Raw genomic sequence first — 18,521 nt, forward strand, 5'->3', positions numbered from 1 at the left:
TCTTCACCTCACCCCCTCGTTCAATAGAGTTTCGTCGTGTCCGTCTTGACGGCTGTTCGTGTTCTTGTGGTATCCCCATCACGGCAAGGAATGCACCAACAAGACTAACCAAACAATGCAAACAGGCGCAGCCAACTCTGCCCGTGGCCCTCGCCACGTTTTACCGTGCATGCATGCGCATCCATCCGCACACACGCACGCACATACACGTACATGTACACAGAGAACGCGGGTGGCAAATGCGGCCAGTGTTGGGAGACACAGAGCGCTCATGGCGACAGGTGGGCACACGCTTTCGCTGCCACTGTTTTGCTCACTCGCTCGCTGCTTCTGCTGAGGTGCACGGCCATGTAGAGCTGGCGTTGCAGCCATGGCCCCGTTCGCACCCGCAGCGGCTGCTGATCTACAGAGCCCTCCCCTAGCCCGGCAATCGTTAGCGATGTGTATGTGTAGAGCCCTTGTATGTCGACCACCACTATCAGCACCCTCTCACGCAAGAAGCATGCGAGGGCGCTGTCTGTCTGTGTGGGTGGGTGTGTACTGTGAAGCGATGAGAAGTCGAGCGCCCGACGAGCAAGTCGATACGCTGCATTCGCCTTTGCGTTGCTGGTTTCCTTACCCCGCCCCCTCAGCCTCTCTTGTTCATGTGAAGCACATGCAGAGGCGCGCTGTCGATGCACGCGCTGATGCGAGTGCATTGAGCACGACCTACGCAGACACCTACGCCCTCTTTTGCTTCGCTTGGCTCTACTCCTCTCGTGTTGCAGCTAGCTTACTTTGTGTGCCGCGATCAGTACAACCGCTTCAACGAAGCACAGCTCGCCACCCCTTCCTCTTCCCCTTCCCATCCCCCCTCCCCCTACCATCACCGCCCCATCGCACGTGTGTGCTGTGTGTCTCGTCGGCGCCTGCGCTCACACAAGCATGTGAGTGTGTGTGTGTGTGCGCCACGCATCACTGCATTAACTGCCTCACGCCCGACACGACAGGCAAGAGGGCTTGACTCGGATTGGGGAAAGTGTGCACACAAATATAGTCTACGGACAAGGGAACCTCTGAGTGTTTTGTTCTGTGTCTCTCCCGGGCACACGCCTCTCTCACACACCGTCGCTGGCCATACTCTCATAAGCACACACACACACACTGATGCAGAGAGACTCCTACGCGTCGATTGTGCGATACCCCAACCGGCGCAAGTTCCCGGTGCGGGTGTTGCAGGTAAACGGCGCCGTGTTCCACGAAAATCTTATCGAGGACTTCTTTATTGGATATCGCAACCGCCGCTTGGCGCTGATGACGCACACACCCGGCCAAGACCCGAGACTTCCTCGACTGCCGAAGGACATTATCGTCCCCAACTACAAAACGTTCTTGCAGATTCACCAGCCGCACTTCATGTACCGACTCCTGCCTCTGCTGAGTTCGGATGTGGAGGCCTTTGCAGCGATGCAGGCAATCTGTGCCAGCCCGGGATCGCCATTCACGATTGAGGACCGCCTCGAATCGCAAACGCTTAACTACCGCCTGTCCAAATTGTGCGCTGGCCGTGACAAGATCTGCGCGTTCTTCAAGGACTACACACCTCGAGAAGAGCTGCGGATGCCCTCCGCGACGCGTGCTTTACCGATCCAGGGGATCTTCTTCCAGGGGCTCATGTTGCGCGATGGGTGTGTGGCGACAACGCCGCAAACAGGGGCGCTCACACTGGCTGCAACCGCAGAGGCGGCAGCGGCATCGTCCTCGACAAGCACTGGCGAGAGCGGAAGAAAGCCGTCGGCAGCCGCCGGCCCAATCGACGGCGGGGCGGTCGTTGTGGGAAGCACGAATGGGGGCCTTGATACGGGTATGCAAACCTCCTACAAGAAGCGAGTCAAGGCATCCATCGCGGCCCTCCTCACCACCCATGACGTACTCAGCGAAGCTGTCATCACCCAACGGGCCCTCATGGCGAAGTTCTTCGAATCCGATTTGTACAACCAATTCGGAACGGCGTCGGCGATCGCCGCGAAGGTGCGCTCGGTGGATGAGCGAATGCACTTCATGGCCGTAAAGCGGTTGTGCGCGGGGCGGACGAACACGGCAGAAAACGTGCGAAATCGTGCGCACCTCCTCGAACTCGCAAGGACGCAGAACCTACACGTGTACGAAAAGGTCAGCGAAGGCGAATACGCCTACGCCGCAACGTGACACGACGCAGTGAAAAACAGGGTGAAGCGTGGCAAGGGACTTACAAGCTCGCTGCGGCGGGATAAGGCACCGCCCCCTCCCCGCCCCTGTCCGCGCTGAGAAGCTCACGCAGATATGCTCATGGACGCCGTCCTTGGCCCTCCTCCACCATTAAGGGCGTGCATGAGCGGGCGGGCCGCTTATGCTCAACTCTGCGTGTGTCTTGTTGCTTTTGCTTGACTTGTTTTCTTCGTCACCACGTACTTCACAGAGGCGGTCATGCGATCCCGCACTCTTGTGCGCATGCGGTGCCGAAAGATGCAACACCAGGGAGGACGGCGTCGCCGACACACTTACCAGAAGTGCGGGCGCATCGAAAAGGCACTGCTGCCACTCTCTGCGACACTCAAACAGAAACGACGTCTGTGACTCTCCCGCCCTCCGCCGCCTCTCTGTGGTCCATCGGCGCTCTTTTCTTTTGTGCTTCGTCTGTGTGTGTGTGTGTGTGTGTGTGTGCACGTGTCTGTCGTTGTGTGTTCGAGGTTGTTGGAGAGGACGGTCACATGCGCGTCGGAGTCGATCATTACGGAAAGTTGTGCGAGAAATCGGGTGGCCGTGCAACTCGTCCACTTGTGGCTCAAAAGACCTTCCCTATCCTTTTTCTCTCTCTCTATGGGGCTTCATCAGCCGCACACAGGACATACGAACACACGTGCGTGTCTCTGCTCACTTTCAACACGCACATTCCACCGGGCAGCGCTCCTTCTGTCCCCTCGCGTGCCCACGGGAGCGTGGCTCATCATACGCAAGCGGGCGACGAAGGCGAAGTGCGCCCGTCGGCTACGCACAAAAAGTCAACGCTAGAAGTAAACGAAAAGTCCCTTCAGGGAGGGAAGGAGGGAGGACACGGGGCACGGATTGCCGGCGCCTGCAATGGCCTCTCTCGCGACGTGGGATGACTGCATTGGGCCTGCCAAGTGGCTCAGCGAGCCGCTGCAGCGCGTTCTCAGCTACCCGAAGCCTTTGCCGGTTCAGCAGGCCGTCATCCCGACCATCATGCGAGCGCTCATGAGCGGGGTGCCGAACGATGTCAGCCTCACCGCCCCCACCGGTAGCGGTAAAACACTTTGCTACTTAATTCCGTTGGTGCGCCTCCTCACGGAGTCGAAGAAAGGCGTTGATGATAACGCGCTGCGCTGCTTGATTCTCGTGCCAACACAAGCGCTGGGACAGCAAGTGCACCGCGAGCTGCAGCGCCTGACGCGTCCAAGCTCGATCAAAGCCGCGTGCATCTGTGCCGAGGTCGTGGATGCAGCAAGGGGCACATCGACAGATGTGGAGGCAGCCGAGGCCCGCGAGCTGGTACGGCGAGTCGTGCTGCCTCGTTTTGGCAGCTCCGAGCAGCATTCGGCGGACGGATGCGATAGTGCTGGCGAAAGTGAGGAAGACCCCGACATGGTAGACGGCGACGAAGCGAACGACGGTGACGACGGTCGCTGCTTCGCCACGCGCCAGCAACACCGTACGAGGAACACCACCGTACGGTACTTCTCCAACGTCGACGTGATTGTTTCCACGCCGCAGCGACTTCTTCATCACCTCGACCACACGCGTGGGCTGCGCCTGGCAAGTTTGCGCTTGTTGGTGATTGATGAAGCGGACCAAGTGTTGGCCGGTAACTTCGCCTCGCAGGTTCAGAAGGTAAACGCGCGGTACGAGTTTGAGGTACAGCAGCAGCAACGACGCCAGCTACGGCAGCAAGAGCGCATGTGTGCGCTTCTCACATGCGCCATATCTTCCAACTTCGTTTCTCCTAGTGAATCTTCCGTGTCAGCAGCCATGGCATCCCCAGCCCCGTTCCAACGGCTGGGCAGCCTCGGTGGCGCCTCTGCGAACGCCTTCTTGACTCGCTGTGGCCACATCTTACACAAGGTTCTCTGCTCTGCAACGCTCTCGTCACGCATCGCACGCATCTCCAACGTGAAACTGCGCAACTGCAGCTACTACATCCTCGACAGCAACGGCGAGGAACGCAAGGAGGAGGGGTTGGCGTCGTCGCAGCAGGCAAAAACGGATGCAGGCGCGGCAACAGATAGTGGCGCGGTGCTGCGCACCCAGTTCGCACTCCCGCCCACGCTGCAGGAGCACATCGTCTTTGTGGAGGACACGTACCGGCCAGCGGTCTTGCTCAAGCTGGTGCACGCCTTGCGGAGCCGCATTGCGGCCACAGCTGCACGGAAGCGTGCTTCGGCTGCCGCACGACGGCTTGCGGCCGAGACGGCTGTCGATAGTGGTGACGATCGTGCTCACAGAGAGGCGGACCTTCCCCGTATAGTTGCAGCGCAGGACGCCACCACCGCCTCTGAATCATCGTCGTACCCGAACGTGGAGGACAGGGCAGGCACCGGCATCCTCATCTTCTGCGCCACCGCAGAGGAGGCGCGTGTCATGAGCCACTTCCTCGCCGCTGCCGGAGTCTCGTCTGTCGTCGAGTTCACGACTCTCTCCAGCGAAGCAGAACGACGCCGCGCGCTGCTGGAGCGGACGGCCGACGCGGACGACACGGAACCTGGCGCCGAAGTCTCCTGCGTTGTAGCCTCAGACGCTCTCATGCGCGGCATCGACATCCCGAACGTGGGCCATGTCATTATGTACCACCCGCCCGAAGCTGTGTCGCAGTACGTGCATCGTGCCGGGCGCACGGCGCGCGCGATGCGGCCCGGCCACGTGCACCTGCTGCTGAGCAAGACGGGGCCGAGCGGCAAGCAGGAGGACGGCGAGATGGCGCTGTACAAGCGGCTGTCTCGGTCACTTTTGCGAACGCGTCCGGTGTCGTATGAGCGAGGCTTCTTCCGATTTGCGGCAGCGCCGTCCGCCAGCGCGGCAACCTCAGCACCCAGTGCCGATGCCACCGCAACCGCTGAGGAGGTTGGCTCCGCCGAGTGGTGGGTGGCTCAAGCCGGTCAGTTTCTCGTGCAATCCCAGCATCAGCTGCAGCGTCGGTGGGCCTCAGTTCTGGAGTCTGCCGCCGCAGCGGCCGCAGCGAAGTCGAAAGCAACTGCTGCCGCGAGCGAAGGCCGCTCCACAACAGCGGCCATCACGACCCCCTGTAGGGACGCGGATGCAAGCCAGATGGAGGCATCCCTAGGGAGGAAACGAGACCGCAGCGTTGTCTCTAACACAGCCAGGGCGATGCCAGCGGCGGTGGGCAGTGGCTTGACTGCGCGATGGCGCCGGTGAGAGGTGAGAGGACGCAGTCATTTTCTCTGGCGCAAAGGACGGTGCTCTTGGGAAGCTGAAGAGAGAGGAGGGGAGGGCTGGTGAAGCGGAGGAGACAGTTGTGATCTTCGCCCGGTCTCCACCCAACCGACACACACACACACGCACATGCATACATGTGCATACATACTGATAAGCGCGTCAGCTTCTCCGATACTCTCTGTCTCCTCGTCCTCTCTCTCACGCACGCACACATACACCGCAGCCGTGAAACAGAAGTAACGGCAGACTTTGTGTGTTTCTTTCCTTCGGGCGTCGAGGACGACGTCGATCGACGGATGTGGTCGCGAACCGAATCCGTAACAGAGCGCCTGCTTGAGCGGTCTCCGCGCCTTTTAAGTGTACATGGTAATCCAAAGAGTCCAGCGTAATCCACGGGGAAAAGAGACAAGGAAGACAAATACGGAGTGTGCAGGCCGCGGGTGACACACGCAAGCAAGGCACGAATGGCGAGGGCTGACCGCAACGCCGATGCACGTGCTCACCGTCGTAAAACGGCTGTACAGTGGGCAGAGAGCGAGAAAAGATGGAAACGCATGCCGTGAGCCAGCCCCTATAACTGCAGTTGTTCAGAGCAGGCGCTGAGCAGATACGTTCACAGCTTATGAGGGGTCGTCTGACGCTCATGTATAGGGACCTGCAAAGATGCTGTGCCGGTCACCACACACAGACACACACGCACACACACACACCTGCTTCTCCACCTCCCTACACATGTATATACACACGCACATGCATAAACCCACATTCGTCTTTCACTGGCTCAGGGGACTCTCACCTCTCCGTCCGCTTCCACCGAGCAGTCAAGGTTGCTGCCGTTGCTCTTGTTGGTGTGTGTCAGTGCCGAACTCTCTAGCGCGTGTGTGCGTGCCTGTTTCATCACAGCACCGTACAAGACGAGCACGTCGCGCTGTCTCTCCGCGCCCTTTCCTCATTCTCTCCACACCCCCACACACGCACGCACGCGCGCGCATCCCTCGTTAAAGCAAATGGGCGGCAAGCGCAAGAAGTCCAACAACGGACCTGTCAAGAAGGAAAGCAAGTACAAGATCCCCACCCGCTTTGACTGCCCGTTGTGTGATGCCAAGGCGTCCATCGTCGTCCGAATGTTTCGCGCGACAAGCGATGCCACGGTGCAGTGCCGCGTGTGCGGAGCGGGCGGGACAAAACGGTGGAATGTGCTGCGCCTCGAGAAGCCAGTGGACGTGTTTTTCCGCTTTCACGAGGCGCTCGTTCAGCGCGATCACGCCGACCTGCAGCAGGTAGAGATGGGTCGCGAGGCGAGGCTGAGCGTTGGCGCTCCCAACGCCGTCCTTGGTGGAAGCCAGAGCAGCATGGGAAAGGAGGCGTACTCTCCAGGGGACGCAGCCGTGGCGGGCTGGGCTCGGCTCGGCTCCTCTGCTGCCGCCGCTGCAACCGCGTCAGGGTGCTCGCATTCGCAGCACGTGAAGTCTCTAGGTGAGCTGCAGCGCAAGCTGACTATGCCAGCGTGGTCGGGTTTCGCCACCGCGCCAACCGCCTCGTGTGCCGTCGACCTCCGCGACGACTACGAGGGCGAGGCGGAAGGGGCAGCAGCCCACTACTTTGCTCCTCGTCAAGAGGTGCACAGCGCCGAGGATGAGGATGACGAGTACGACCAGCTCTTTCAGTGAGAGGGCTCGCTGCTGCTACGGTTATTGATGCCGATGCTGCGTTTGTAAGGTACAGGGCGCCCTCGTGTGGTCCCTCCTTTTGTTTGTTTGGTTTTTGTATGCTTCGCATGCTTGAAAATGGGGAGGCGATCCAGCTGTGTTTCGGCGTGGTTGCTTACCGCTGCTTCTCAGCTGCTGCTGTTGCGGTGCCTCGCTCTGTGTGCGCGTGTGTGTACGCTGTGATCCATCAGCGTGAGGCAGTGTAATGTCGAGTGGACGAAACCGGGAACGTGGGAGACGGTGGAGTGAAGCTGTGCGCACACATTCGCGCGCGGCGCCTCGGTGTGTATGTGCATGTGTCTGCGCTACTCCCTTTGCCGTCCCTACGACCTCCTTCTGTGGTACCTTTATGGTCGCCGCTGAACACGTCGCCTTTTTCCTTCGGTTGTACGATGCTGCGTGTATCTCTCTCTCTGTCTCGGGTGTATGCGTATGTAGGTGTGTGTGTGTGTGTGTGTGTGTGTGTGTGTGTGTGAATCTGTGTGGATGTGCGGATGTGCATTTATTGGCTCCCAGTCGTGCGTTGGTATAACCCAGTGATCGAACGTGCACACGGAGGGGAATGGGGTACGGTGTGCATGTGCAAGACTGCCGTGTCCCTTGAGCCGTGGCCCGTCACTCCGCGGCACCACCTGTATCCAACCTCCTACGCGTCTTATGGGCTCGTTCTTGAGAGCTGTGAGGGGCGCAGCGGAAGAGGGGCGCTTGAAATGTGGAGACGCTTGTCTGCCTCCCTTCTCCCCCGCCAGCGCACGCCCGCTGCTTCGAAGACTCCGTTGAGGACAACGCACTCACTTTTGGGTTCTCTTCCCGTCACCTCTGCGTCTCTCCCTTCCCTCTCGTCCTCTCGACCACTTTGCCACTCTATCCCTCTCCCCTCTCCAAACGCGCGCCTGTGTGGATACAGGTGCTGATTGAAGTCTGCTGTCCCACCCACCGACACCGACGCCGACAGCGGGCGACCGCTAATATGTCAGACACAAGAGACGTGGCCCAGCCGCGGCGTGGCAGCTTCGCCAGCCGAAAAGCACGCGGCGAGACGGGGGGCAGTAAGAGCAGCAGCAGCAGCAGCAAGAACAAAGAGCACAGCTACGATGCCCGCCGCTATCACCAGAACGCCAACACGCACGGCATTCACGCGCTGCGCACGTTTGACTGTCCTGTCTGTGACTCCAAGAACACGATCCGCGTCACTCTCAACCCGCGGCTCGGTGAAGGCACGGTTTCTTGCACGTACTGCTGCTCACTGCGGCCCGCACCACCCGATTTGCCTTACCCCAGCGTTCAGCGCTTCGTTCCGTCGCTGGAGAACAGGGCAGACGTATTCTTTCGCTTCAACGAGCAGTACGCCGCACTGCTGCGGCAACACAAGAGTGAGCGAGTCGGGGAATCCGTTGACCCGTCCTCGTGTCTGGCGACTGTCGATAACACGCGCAAGCGTGCCAACAAGGACGACGGCGAAAGCGGCGGACGCGCTCGCGGACCGAGAGGAGAGAGCAGGGACGAGGATGGGTTGTTCGGCGATTGTGCGCTTCACATGGACACCGGCTTGTTCGACAACGCAGTGGACCAGCACGTAACGGGTACGCTGGCCATGCTCGGCAGCGATGACGATGGCGGCAGCAACACCGTGGCAGACGCCGACCCGGGGAATCCGAAAGGGGTTTCGACGCCTTCACCACCGCGGCCGGATGGTGCCGACATGCCGGAGAGCGACTTCATGAACGTTGCCGTGATCGCGGGAGTGGATGAGGCGTTCGCCGCGCACGCGGCTGATGGCGTGGACGGAATGGGAGAGGCGGATGCGGAGGAGGTGGATGTCGCTGCGTTCTTTGCCGATTCCGATTGATGGAGTGGAGGGGTTGAGGAGGTTAATGGCGATGCGATGGCTGTCGGCGGCAGTCTCGCACGTGCGTCTCTCCCTCACACGCACGCACATGACTGTCTGTCTGTGTCTTTGGGTGCGGGTGTGGTGGTGGTGTGCCTCGATCGTGTTGCGCGTGTCTCCGTTGCCTTTCACAAGGTGCATCTGCTCGCTGAGAACGACAGCGACAAGCGCCCAAAGTGACACCGGTGAGCAACGGAAGTGAGGGACAGAGAGGGAAGGTAGATGATGTGCGCTGTAGCTGCGGCAGACGTTCTCTTGCAGCTGCGCACCGCACACACACACACACACACACACTCAAAAGGGAAACAAGGAGAAGCAGAAGCATGTCGGCGAGTTTCCCGTCGTCGATAGCAACTGCGGCGTTTTCTGTTCGTTGTGAGGACCCACACCGCGCACACCTTCCCCCCCCCTCCTTTCCTGCCGCCCACCTCTCTCTGTCTGTCTGTCTGCCCCACGACTCTTCCCGTGCCGCTTCTCCTCAAGTTTTGATCGTCTCTTCGCGTTCCTCACGTGCACTTTTTGTGATAGAAGCAGTGAGCGGCGGCCCAGAGGTGCGAGAGAACGAGACACACACACACACACATATATATATATATATATATAGGTATATAAGCACATAGACGTTCACTTGTACACGCGGAAGGGGTACAGTGCTCGCTGACTCTGTGTGGGTGCGCGTGTGCGCATGTCCATGTGGTGCGATAGCTGCGCCTCGGGCGAGCAATCGAAGAGCACCGCACTTGAAACGGCATCCGAGAAGAGACACAAGCAACCATGCCCACATCATCGTTACATCTCAGCTACACGCAGGCGATGCATTCCTCCGCAACGCACAGACTCGCAGCGACAAGGGCACCAACCACCACGCTCCTCTGCACCGCACATGCTGTAAACCGCCTCCCCACAACGTGCACGATTCCCAGCCGCGACTGGGGTTCAGGCGGCGGTACGCTCTTCCACCCAACGCGAGCACTGAGGGCTCTCAAACCAGTCACCGTGGCCCACTCCGACACGTTCGGCTCCTTTCGGCAGGCCAACAGAGCAGCGGCGGGGACGTGGTGGCGCAGCTCCACCGAAACGGCCTCCCGTGTGAAGGGCGGAAGGCTTGGCAGGGTGAAGGATCCGTTTCAGGGCGTCTTTTTGCAACTGCAAGGCTGCACAGAGGTGGAGATGACGCGGCGAAGCCCCACTCCACCACCGGACTTCCCGCTGGACAGTCTACCCATCTACGAACCCCATGACCATAACGGGCCACCGCGCACCAAAATCGGCTTCCACCTTCCCATGCGCTCGCTGCCGGCGTCTCTAGCCCTCGACTTTTTTTTCCCTGGTGCAGGCTCTAACGATAGCCTGCAAGCAGCCAACGCCTCCAGCAGCAGCAGTAGGACCCATAGCAGTGGGGGGTCTGCAAACAGTGACCTTGGCGCGCGCTACGAAGAAGCCGACAACGGTGCCGGCAGTGGGCATCAGCAGCACACCTCGAGGCTCGACCGCGCGGCGCACGGTACGAAAGGACTCTCCGCTGCGGGCGCTGGGAGTGTCACTGGCGACACATCCACGGCGTTCTGCCGTCTGTGTCGCGAAAGCTTCGATAATGATGGAACACTACGGTCACACATTACGGTCGCAGACCGGGCGCGGCACGTCTCTCACCCGGTGCGCGAGGTGGCGCTTGAAACGCTGACACTGCTGGCCGTGCGCGGATACCCCATCGACAATATAATGACGGTGTGGGCCGACATCCTGTTCAACTGTCCACTGTTTCCGCGCATTCGCAGCATGACAGACCCGCGGTGGTCGATCGAGAAGCGGGCTGCTCAAATTGGCATTATCCTGCGGGCTTTAAAGCGGGTTGGGGTGCTTGATGTCGCCCTTGCGACGGCAGAGCCGACGGACGTGGCGGGCTCGCTCAACTCGCGCTACCGGCAACGCCGCGTCGCCTTTGAACGACTGGAGTACATTGGCGACAACTGCTGGGGCAACAATATTTCGAATCGGATCCTGTTGCTGTACCCTGATCAGCAGTGGCTGTATAGCGAGCGCTGCAGCACGTTCACGCTGGTGCGTGATGCATGTGAGATGAACGTCAATCTCGACTTTGTCTTCGACACACTGGAGCTGTGGCACCTCTTGTCGACCACGGCACACTCGCGACTAGGGAGTGGAAAGGTGAAGGCCGACCTTGTGGAAGGGATCTTTGGGGAGCTGCACCTGCACCTCTACGGTATGGTGCCTAAGCTGCAGGATGATGTGGAGTACGTGGAGACGAACGGCGCTAGAGAGGTGCAGCTGGTCGCACTCGTGGAGCACTGCCTGACAGAGCTATACGACCTCATCGTGCTGAAGCACGCACGCGACCTCGTCACATCAGCCATACCTCTCGCGAAGGAGCTGGCGGCGAAGCGAATATGGGCGCGAACGCGCCCTTTTGTGCTGCCGCAGAAGCGTCCCAACACTGGCCGGGCTCGAGGCAAGACTGCGATGAGCAACGGGGCGCCGCATGCATCAGCCTTTCCATCGGCTGTTCCGACGGTCGGACGCGTTGCCACCGGCGGGTATACAGCGTCCTTTCCGGCACCACACACGGGAGTGGCGACCGCAAATGCGTCTGTGGCTACGCTGGAGGACCTCTTCGATGTGTCACCTTCGTCCTTGCAGCAGCAGCAGCAGCACGATTTGTCCGCATGCGGGGCGGCGAGTGGTACCATCGAGTCGCGCGCTGACGGGCGCACGGAGGTAGCCGTGGTAAGCAACAGCGGTAAAGGTAGCAGGCATAACACGAAAGAGCGGGCCGAAGAAGCGGCTGCAGTGGCGAGGGGGCGAGCCGGCGTGATGCCAATCTCTCCTTTATTCCCCACCCCCTTATCCCTCACGCTGTCGGCCTCCATTGGTCTGGGTAGCACGCGTGTCCTGCCGGCGTTGCCGCGTCTCTTTACCGCTCCACACGTGTACCCCGAACGCGTGCCCAACCCGCTGCGCCTCCTGCCGCTCTCGGCCATCCCAAGCATGACCTACTGTCACCACACGTGCTCGGACGTTTTTGCGAGGATGAAGATGAGTTACGAGCGCCTTGGTCTGCTTCATGAAGGTTCGAGCCACATGCACTATGTGGTAAGCCCTACTCCGCCGAGGTGGGCGGTGCTGATCGCCACACTTGTGCCGCAGCTCGTGGGATGCGCGCCGCTGCCTGTCAAGCCGACCGGTGACACAAAAGGGGCGTCGGCCGAAGCGCGTCGGCTTTTAGCGTCCATGGATCAGGGCGGCCTGTACTGCCGGGACGCCCTCTACAATCTCGCAGTGTTGCCGTCCTCGCCTGCTGCCGCCTCGCGACCCCACGCAACGCCGCCGCCGATGAGCACTGCGTGGGCGCTGCAGAATGCCGGCTTGCCCGCCCTCTCTGCCACGCCGAGCAAGACAAGAGAGGACGACGACGACGCTTCCTCGGACAAAAGCGGGCGCAGCGGGTGCACCTTCGCTCCCTCCCGCTACGTCCCGCCCGGTATTCGAGCGCCGCCGGCTGGCGTGGTGACAGACCGTAACCTCTGCCGCGGCGTCTTTGCCTTCCTGGCTGTCGGTGTGGCTGACGCCGTGGCAGAGGCTGAGCGACTCACACGCACGGACACGGCGTCGGTCAGTCCCGCTACCCCGGCGGGCCCCACCACAGGTGCGCGGTCCTCTGGTGAGTGCCCGGCGCAGCACTCGGCAGAAGACAACTCGCCTAAAGCGTCGGCCACTGCGTACGCGCAGCGGATGAAGGCGGCAATGGACTACTGGCGGCGCCGCTCGCAGACGTCCCTCCAGAGCTTATCGGCCGCATCCGGTGAGGCGTCACTGCCTCGCTAGTTTCGTTGCCCGTTTGTTTTCTTTCGTTCGAGTCTCCAGCTCAGCTGGACGTAAGAGGGAGAACCCTGCGCGCGCGCGAGAGAGAGAAAGAGAGAATGAGTTCGTTCGGTCTCCGTCGTCGCCTTGGCGCTGCTTGGTTGCTGTCGGTTGTCACAGAGCGTTCCATCGTTTTGTTTTAGGGGCGCCGCCCTCTCACGATATCGCCATCACCGCTCTACACCACCACTATCTACATGTATCCACCCCCCCCCTCCCCGGTGCCTCCCCCTCGCCACCGCATCGTTTCTTCTCATTCTTGTGAGACTGGTGTGTTGGCTGTTGGCCCCGGGGAGGCGGTGGGGGTGCAGTGATCCTTCAGCGCACCACAACTGTAGTGGTGGTGTTATGTGTGCAAGTGTGTGTGTGTGTGTGTTTTCATAGTGCTTGGAGCCGCAGCACATGCTGGGTACGCTCTCCTGCTTGGATTGTGTAGCGCTGTGTACGCTTGTGCGTGTGTATCTCATTCCTTTTCCTTTGTACTCCGCGCGAGCATGAGACGAGAGGAAACGGACGGAAAAGGGCCACAATGTACAGCCGACCCTTCCTTCCGCCATCGCCCCCTCCGCTAACCTCTCTGACGACATTGTGGTGAGCTCTCTTCCTCCTCACCACCACCACCACCCGTCTCAGCCTCTCCCGTCCGTGATGTAGGCAGCGCAAGAGAGCGCCTCACCGGCACGTACGCCACCGCCCATCTCGTCCCTCTGCCTCTCATCATCTCCGCCTCCCCCTGCCCCTCTTCCCTGCAGTGCCTTCCATCCCAACGCCCCGTGTTAGGGAGCGCGCCCTCCGACGGGTGTGGGCAGCGTTTGCTCGTTCAACCCCCCCCCGAGAACGCGCGGAGCCGCACGCAAGAGCAACGGGCTCCACAGCACGCAGGCACGTCGATGCCGCCGTCTGGAAAGACGGGCTCATCAGCAGCGGAGCAGGTGATCCACATAGACCCGCTTCTCGTGTACTTCACCTTCTCCCGCATCCGGCCTCACTTCTCTTGCGGGCGCACAATCGAAAGCACACTGAAGCAATTTCGTGACGGCGAGCTGCACCCGCGCGACCTCCCCCTCCTCTCCGTGCTGACTGATGGCGCACACTACTACAGTCAAAACAACCGACGGCTGTACGTGTACAAGCAGCTGAAGCGCGAAGGCTTGCTCGACATGCTGCCGGTGCGACTGCGCCCTCTGCCGCAGACGAAGCGGATGCGCAGCAAGTACTCGCCGCAGACCTGCGCTCTGAATGCAACGCTTATGCGCGACACAGCGAACAGGGGTGGCCTCAGAGACGCGAGCGCGGCAGCGGCGGACAGCAACGACGCGTCCGATACCGAGGGTAGTCACGACAACCATAACGCCTGCACTTCCTTGGCTGCGGTTGGGGAGCCTGGCGTGGGTGGCGACGAGCTCCGCAGCGGCAACCGCTCAGCTTCCTCGTCAAGCTCTCCGTCACGCCCGGCAAACTGTGCCACGGGGTCAGGCCCTGAAAGGGAGGTGGTGGAGGGCGGAGACTTACGCAATGCACCAACAAGGATGAATCAGAAGCAGCAGCAGCAGCAGCATGGCTTCACTCTGTCACAGCAGTCGTCGAACGCCAAGTGCAGAGAAAAGGCGTCACAGCGTCCAGGAAAACACAAGGGTGCCGCCGCAGCTCGATCACCGAGCAGCAGTAGCAGCGACGGCGGTGGTAACGGTGGCACAAGTGCCTTGAAAGCAGAGCTGTGTAAACTTGGCCTACACACGTAATCAAGTAGGCCCGTCTTCCTTTCCCGCTTCCTTTCATCCGCCTCTCTCTCTCTCTCTCATGCGAGCGTGGATGCACGGGTTGTTGCTCTGTGGCTTACCGACGCCACTACTTGGCGGTGTTTTTGTCTTTTGGTTTCTCCCTTGTTTTCATCTGCACCCGCACATGGCACACCTTTCACATGTGACCAAATAACAGGAGGCTCCCGCTCTCCTCCTCCTTTTCGGGTCTTCTTCGGAAAACGGGCGTGGAGCGGCGCAGGAAGGCTGCGCAGCTTGCCATGATTGCCATCATCGAGCGAGCTCTTCCGCGATTAAGCCGCGCAAGAGCTCGCTACACGGGCAAAGGCGGTGCGGAACTTCCTGTGAGGCGGTGCGAGCATCTTCGTGTTGACCTTCTGGTTGGCACTACTCAACGAGTGGGCGTTAGAGAGAGGGGGGAAGAGGGAGGGGCATCGCTCCATCGAGCTCAACCGCCACGCACGTGAGCCGACGTTCCCTTGCGGTGAGGAGTGCGGACAGAAGTGTAAGGGGAACGCGGCGCCCGCGCGTAGGAGAGAAAGACGAGACGATCATGTCGTGGGTGGAGCTTGCGTGGCGAGTGCGGGCCTTCCTTCCCATCTCTTCTGACCTCCCAGCTTTCCGCTGTCGCCTCGCGGCCCTTTCATTGCTGGTCGTTTTCGTGTTCTTTGTGGGGGGTGGAGGCTTCTTCTTACCCTGACCTCTCCTCCCCCTCAACTTGGCTCGATGCGCTGCGGACTTATCGGCACACGCACACATCACATGAAACCGCACAGGTTAATGCGCACTCGCTGCCTTCTCACAACTCCTACCTCCCTCATACCTCCCTTGCTTCTCTCTCTTGTTTGCCCCGTGTTATTGGGGATGTGTGTGGGGGGAAGGAGGAGGAGGAGGAGGCTCCCTTAGGAACACATCCACAGAGCAGAAACCGGACCGAGCATATTGCATCGTGTGTGTGTGTGTGTGTGTTGCAGCAAGAGGGGCGGGGGACCACCGGCACACGCGCGCCTTACAAGCATGCCGCGCTTTAACAGGTCCAGTGGACGAGAGAGCATCGTCTCGTTGAAGCAGAGGAAAAGGTCTCTGGCTGAGACGGTCAATGAGCAGCTGACTCGCTTCGCCTTCGGCGGCGGTGGTGGTGCAGGAGGTGCGTATCAGGACGACGACGAATATGCGGACGGCGGTTTCGCAGAGGACTACGAGTATGAGGATGTCGACTCAAATGGATTCGACGGCGACGATGACGCGGAACAGGGCAGTCGTCGGCAGACCGCGGCATCTGCCGCCAAGAAGCCGACGAAGGACGCCGCAAAAAAATTGCCGTCCTCTGCGTCTTCGTCGCGGCTGCGTCACCGTGGCCCACTCGACGCTAGCCTTAGCGAGGGGAAGTACGCCGCGACGCCAGTGAACGTCGAGGCCGCCATGGATGACATCTTTGGCACACTCGACATGGGAGACATGGACGCCGAAGGTGAAGAGTTTTGTGACGGCGACGATATGGATGCCGAGGAGGAGGAGCAGGGATACGGCGAGGATGAAGACAGCAAGGGACGCGGCGAACGCGGTGTGGCGTCGAAGAACGACGCTGTCGGTCGCAAGCGCCGCCGTGCGAAGGACCTGACGGAGGAGGAGTACGCAGCGTGGCTGGAGAACAAGAGCAGCAAGCAGAAGAAGGCGGGGCAGCTGCGGCGGTCGATCTCGCTTGGCGGTGGCAATAGCGGCGTCGGCGAAGCTGTGCTGAAGAGCGAAGAGGCTGATATCCTCCGTCAGCTCAGCGAGCTCCGACAGATGCAGATGAGTCTCGTGCCCGCTGGAGATGCGGCGAGCGCCGCCGCCGAGACGGCCTCCGCGCAAACCGATGCGAAGCAGACCCGCGACGTGGTGCAGCACCTCATCATGGTCTACGGCCAGCTGCTGCGTCTGCGCGTGCTGCTCCAGCCGGCGGTCACCAAAGCCATCAGCATGCCGCAGTACTACGCCCGCTCGCTTTTTGTGGACGGCGATGCCGAAGTCGATGACGCAGCGGCGACGGCCTCCAACGGCAACTGTGCAGCGGAGGTGCAGGAGATGCGTGAGGGCGTGTCTAAGCACTACTCGGAGCTGCAGGATGACGTGGAGCAAGTTCTTGCTACCCTGTACGCCGCCGCGACGGGCAGCAGACGCGATGACCGCAGCAGCGATGTGCGCGTGTCCGCCTCGGCAAGTAAGTCGAAGAAGGCGAAGACGGAAGGCGACCTGTGTGTGCCGTTGTATCGCGAGGTGGAGCGCTATCATGAGCGGGTGCTGCGGCATGCTGACACGTGCCTCGACTACTGGGGCAGCAAGCTGGTGCAGGCGAACAGCGCGAAGCTGAAAACGATCGCGCAGCCACTGCCACAGCAGATCGCCGCCATCCTGTCTGCCAAGTCGCGCTTGCGCTCCAAGCTACAGAAGAACCGCTCGCACATTGTCATCATGGCCCACCCCGAGCACGTGCGGGCAGAAACGTCGGCGGACATCAAGGCTCAGCGTGCGCTGCACATCGCCGAGGGCGACGTTGACGACGAGATCTACGATGACGCTGACTTTCTGCGGGAGCTGGTACGCCGCGGCGGTGCGGTGGCGAGTCAGCTGGAGAAGAAGGTGAAGGAGATGCACAGGGCGCTGCTGCCGTCCCGTGAGGGTGCGCGCAAAGGCTTTCACCGGATGACGAAGGGCAAGGCCGTCAACTACGAGCCACGACCAAAGCTGGTCGCCTTCATGATGCCCGAGCCTCTTGACAATGCGGAGCGCAACGATGTCGTTGTGAAGAATCTATTTCAGTAAAGCGGGATGTAACGCGCGCACCCGCAAGCCAGTGCCGCGTGAAACGGCCGGCCGACAGTGCACTCGGCTCCCTCTAGAGGAGAGCTGCCGGTAGCATCAAGCGCGTCGGCAGTGCACCTTTCCGTCGTGTCGATTCGCTCTGTGTACGCGTGTGCGCGTATGCGTCGCATCTCTTCGACTCGCCACCCCTCCCGTTCTTGGGTTTCGTGTAAAACCATAACCGCACATGTGTGCGTTTAAGTGTGTGCGTGTGTGCGCGCGTACGTGCGTGCTCTCTTCGCGCCGTGTCGGATAGCCTTGTAGAAAATGAAAGAAAACAGCGGTGGAATGAAGCAAGCAGAGTTGTGCGCCATCACTCATGGGTGTTCTTGCGTACGGGGGCGAGTGTCAAAGAATGGGAGTGGGTGTGTGGGTGGTAATGGTGGCCGTCGCTTATCGTGCTTGAGCTGTGCTGTGAGTCCACTCCTGGTCGCCCCGCACGGCCATCACCCCAGCCTCCCCTCCCACCACCACCGCTGCAGTTCCCGTTGGACCGCTGTCTTGTCGGCATTTATTACCACAGGTCCCTTCCATCCCATTCTCCTTCCTCGTCCCTCCCATGAGCGCGAGCTCCATCTTGCAACGCAAGTCCCTACAGCAGGGAGGAGCGGTGGAGCATCTCGTCCGTGATACCGTCCACGTTACACCACACACACACACACACACACACACGTGCGTCGTGTAGTGTGCAAGCGGGAGTCTACTGCCGGCCTAAAGAGCAAAGCCGCGGATCCACGCCAGCGCTCACTAGCGCCGCAGAGCGTATCAAAAGGCAGGCAAGTGACTCCCGTGTAAAGCAGGGCGCAGGCGAACCTTGAGGACGAGTGGACGCATACGGCACGCACTCACTCAAGTTTGCCTTTCCTTCGTCGCCTGTCGCGCTGCGGCAGTACGCCGCAGTTGTATTGCCCTCTAACTTCAGCAGCAGCGGCGGCGGCGGCAACATACCAGGCAAGGGTGGGAGCGACTGGTACACGGTTGCCGTGCTTAAAGGCGTGCGCCCTCTTTTGTCTA

At 60.7% G+C, this 18,521-nt stretch overlaps 7 protein-coding genes across 7 annotated transcripts; all 7 read left to right on the forward strand.

Moving 5' to 3' along the window:
* Positions 1–1,146: 1,146 nt before the first annotated feature.
* Positions 1,147–2,187, forward strand: LMJF_20_0860 (conserved hypothetical protein; the record flags this gene model as incomplete). Its single annotated transcript, XM_001682786.1, has 1 exon — positions 1,147–2,187. One exon carries the CDS (start codon positions 1,147–1,149, stop codon positions 2,185–2,187), a length of 1,041 nt encoding a protein of 346 aa, XP_001682838.1.
* A 912-nt stretch (positions 2,188–3,099) lies between these two features.
* Positions 3,100–5,406, forward strand: LMJF_20_0870 (putative ATP-dependent RNA helicase; the record flags this gene model as incomplete). The annotated part of the gene is made up of 1 exon (XM_001682787.1): positions 3,100–5,406. One exon carries the CDS (start codon positions 3,100–3,102, stop codon positions 5,404–5,406), a length of 2,307 nt encoding a protein of 768 aa, XP_001682839.1.
* Positions 5,407–6,434: 1,028 nt separating this feature from the next.
* LMJF_20_0880 (conserved hypothetical protein) lies at positions 6,435–7,097 on the forward strand (the record flags this gene model as incomplete). The annotated part of the gene is made up of 1 exon (XM_001682788.1): positions 6,435–7,097. One exon carries the CDS (start codon positions 6,435–6,437, stop codon positions 7,095–7,097), a length of 663 nt encoding a protein of 220 aa, XP_001682840.1.
* A 1,009-nt stretch (positions 7,098–8,106) lies between these two features.
* Positions 8,107–8,985, forward strand: LMJF_20_0890 (conserved hypothetical protein; the record flags this gene model as incomplete). The annotated part of the gene is made up of 1 exon (XM_001682789.1): positions 8,107–8,985. One exon carries the CDS (start codon positions 8,107–8,109, stop codon positions 8,983–8,985), a length of 879 nt encoding a protein of 292 aa, XP_001682841.1.
* Positions 8,986–10,194: 1,209 nt separating this feature from the next.
* Positions 10,195–12,867, forward strand: LMJF_20_0900 (putative nuclease; the record flags this gene model as incomplete). Its single annotated transcript, XM_001682790.1, has 1 exon — positions 10,195–12,867. One exon carries the CDS (start codon positions 10,195–10,197, stop codon positions 12,865–12,867), a length of 2,673 nt encoding a protein of 890 aa, XP_001682842.1.
* A 926-nt stretch (positions 12,868–13,793) lies between these two features.
* Positions 13,794–14,645, forward strand: LMJF_20_0910 (conserved hypothetical protein; the record flags this gene model as incomplete). The annotated part of the gene is made up of 1 exon (XM_001682791.1): positions 13,794–14,645. The coding sequence occupies one exon, from the start codon at positions 13,794–13,796 to the stop codon at positions 14,643–14,645; it is 852 nt and encodes a 283-aa protein (XP_001682843.1).
* Positions 14,646–15,680: 1,035 nt separating this feature from the next.
* LMJF_20_0920 (conserved hypothetical protein) lies at positions 15,681–17,468 on the forward strand (the record flags this gene model as incomplete). The annotated part of the gene is made up of 1 exon (XM_001682792.1): positions 15,681–17,468. One exon carries the CDS (start codon positions 15,681–15,683, stop codon positions 17,466–17,468), a length of 1,788 nt encoding a protein of 595 aa, XP_001682844.1.
* Positions 17,469–18,521: the final 1,053 nt, after the last annotated feature.

The sequence above is a fragment of the Leishmania major genome, chromosome 20 (genome assembly GCF_000002725.2).
Source record: "Leishmania major strain Friedlin complete genome, chromosome 20".
NCBI classification, from domain to species: domain Eukaryota; phylum Euglenozoa; class Kinetoplastea; order Trypanosomatida; family Trypanosomatidae; genus Leishmania; species Leishmania major.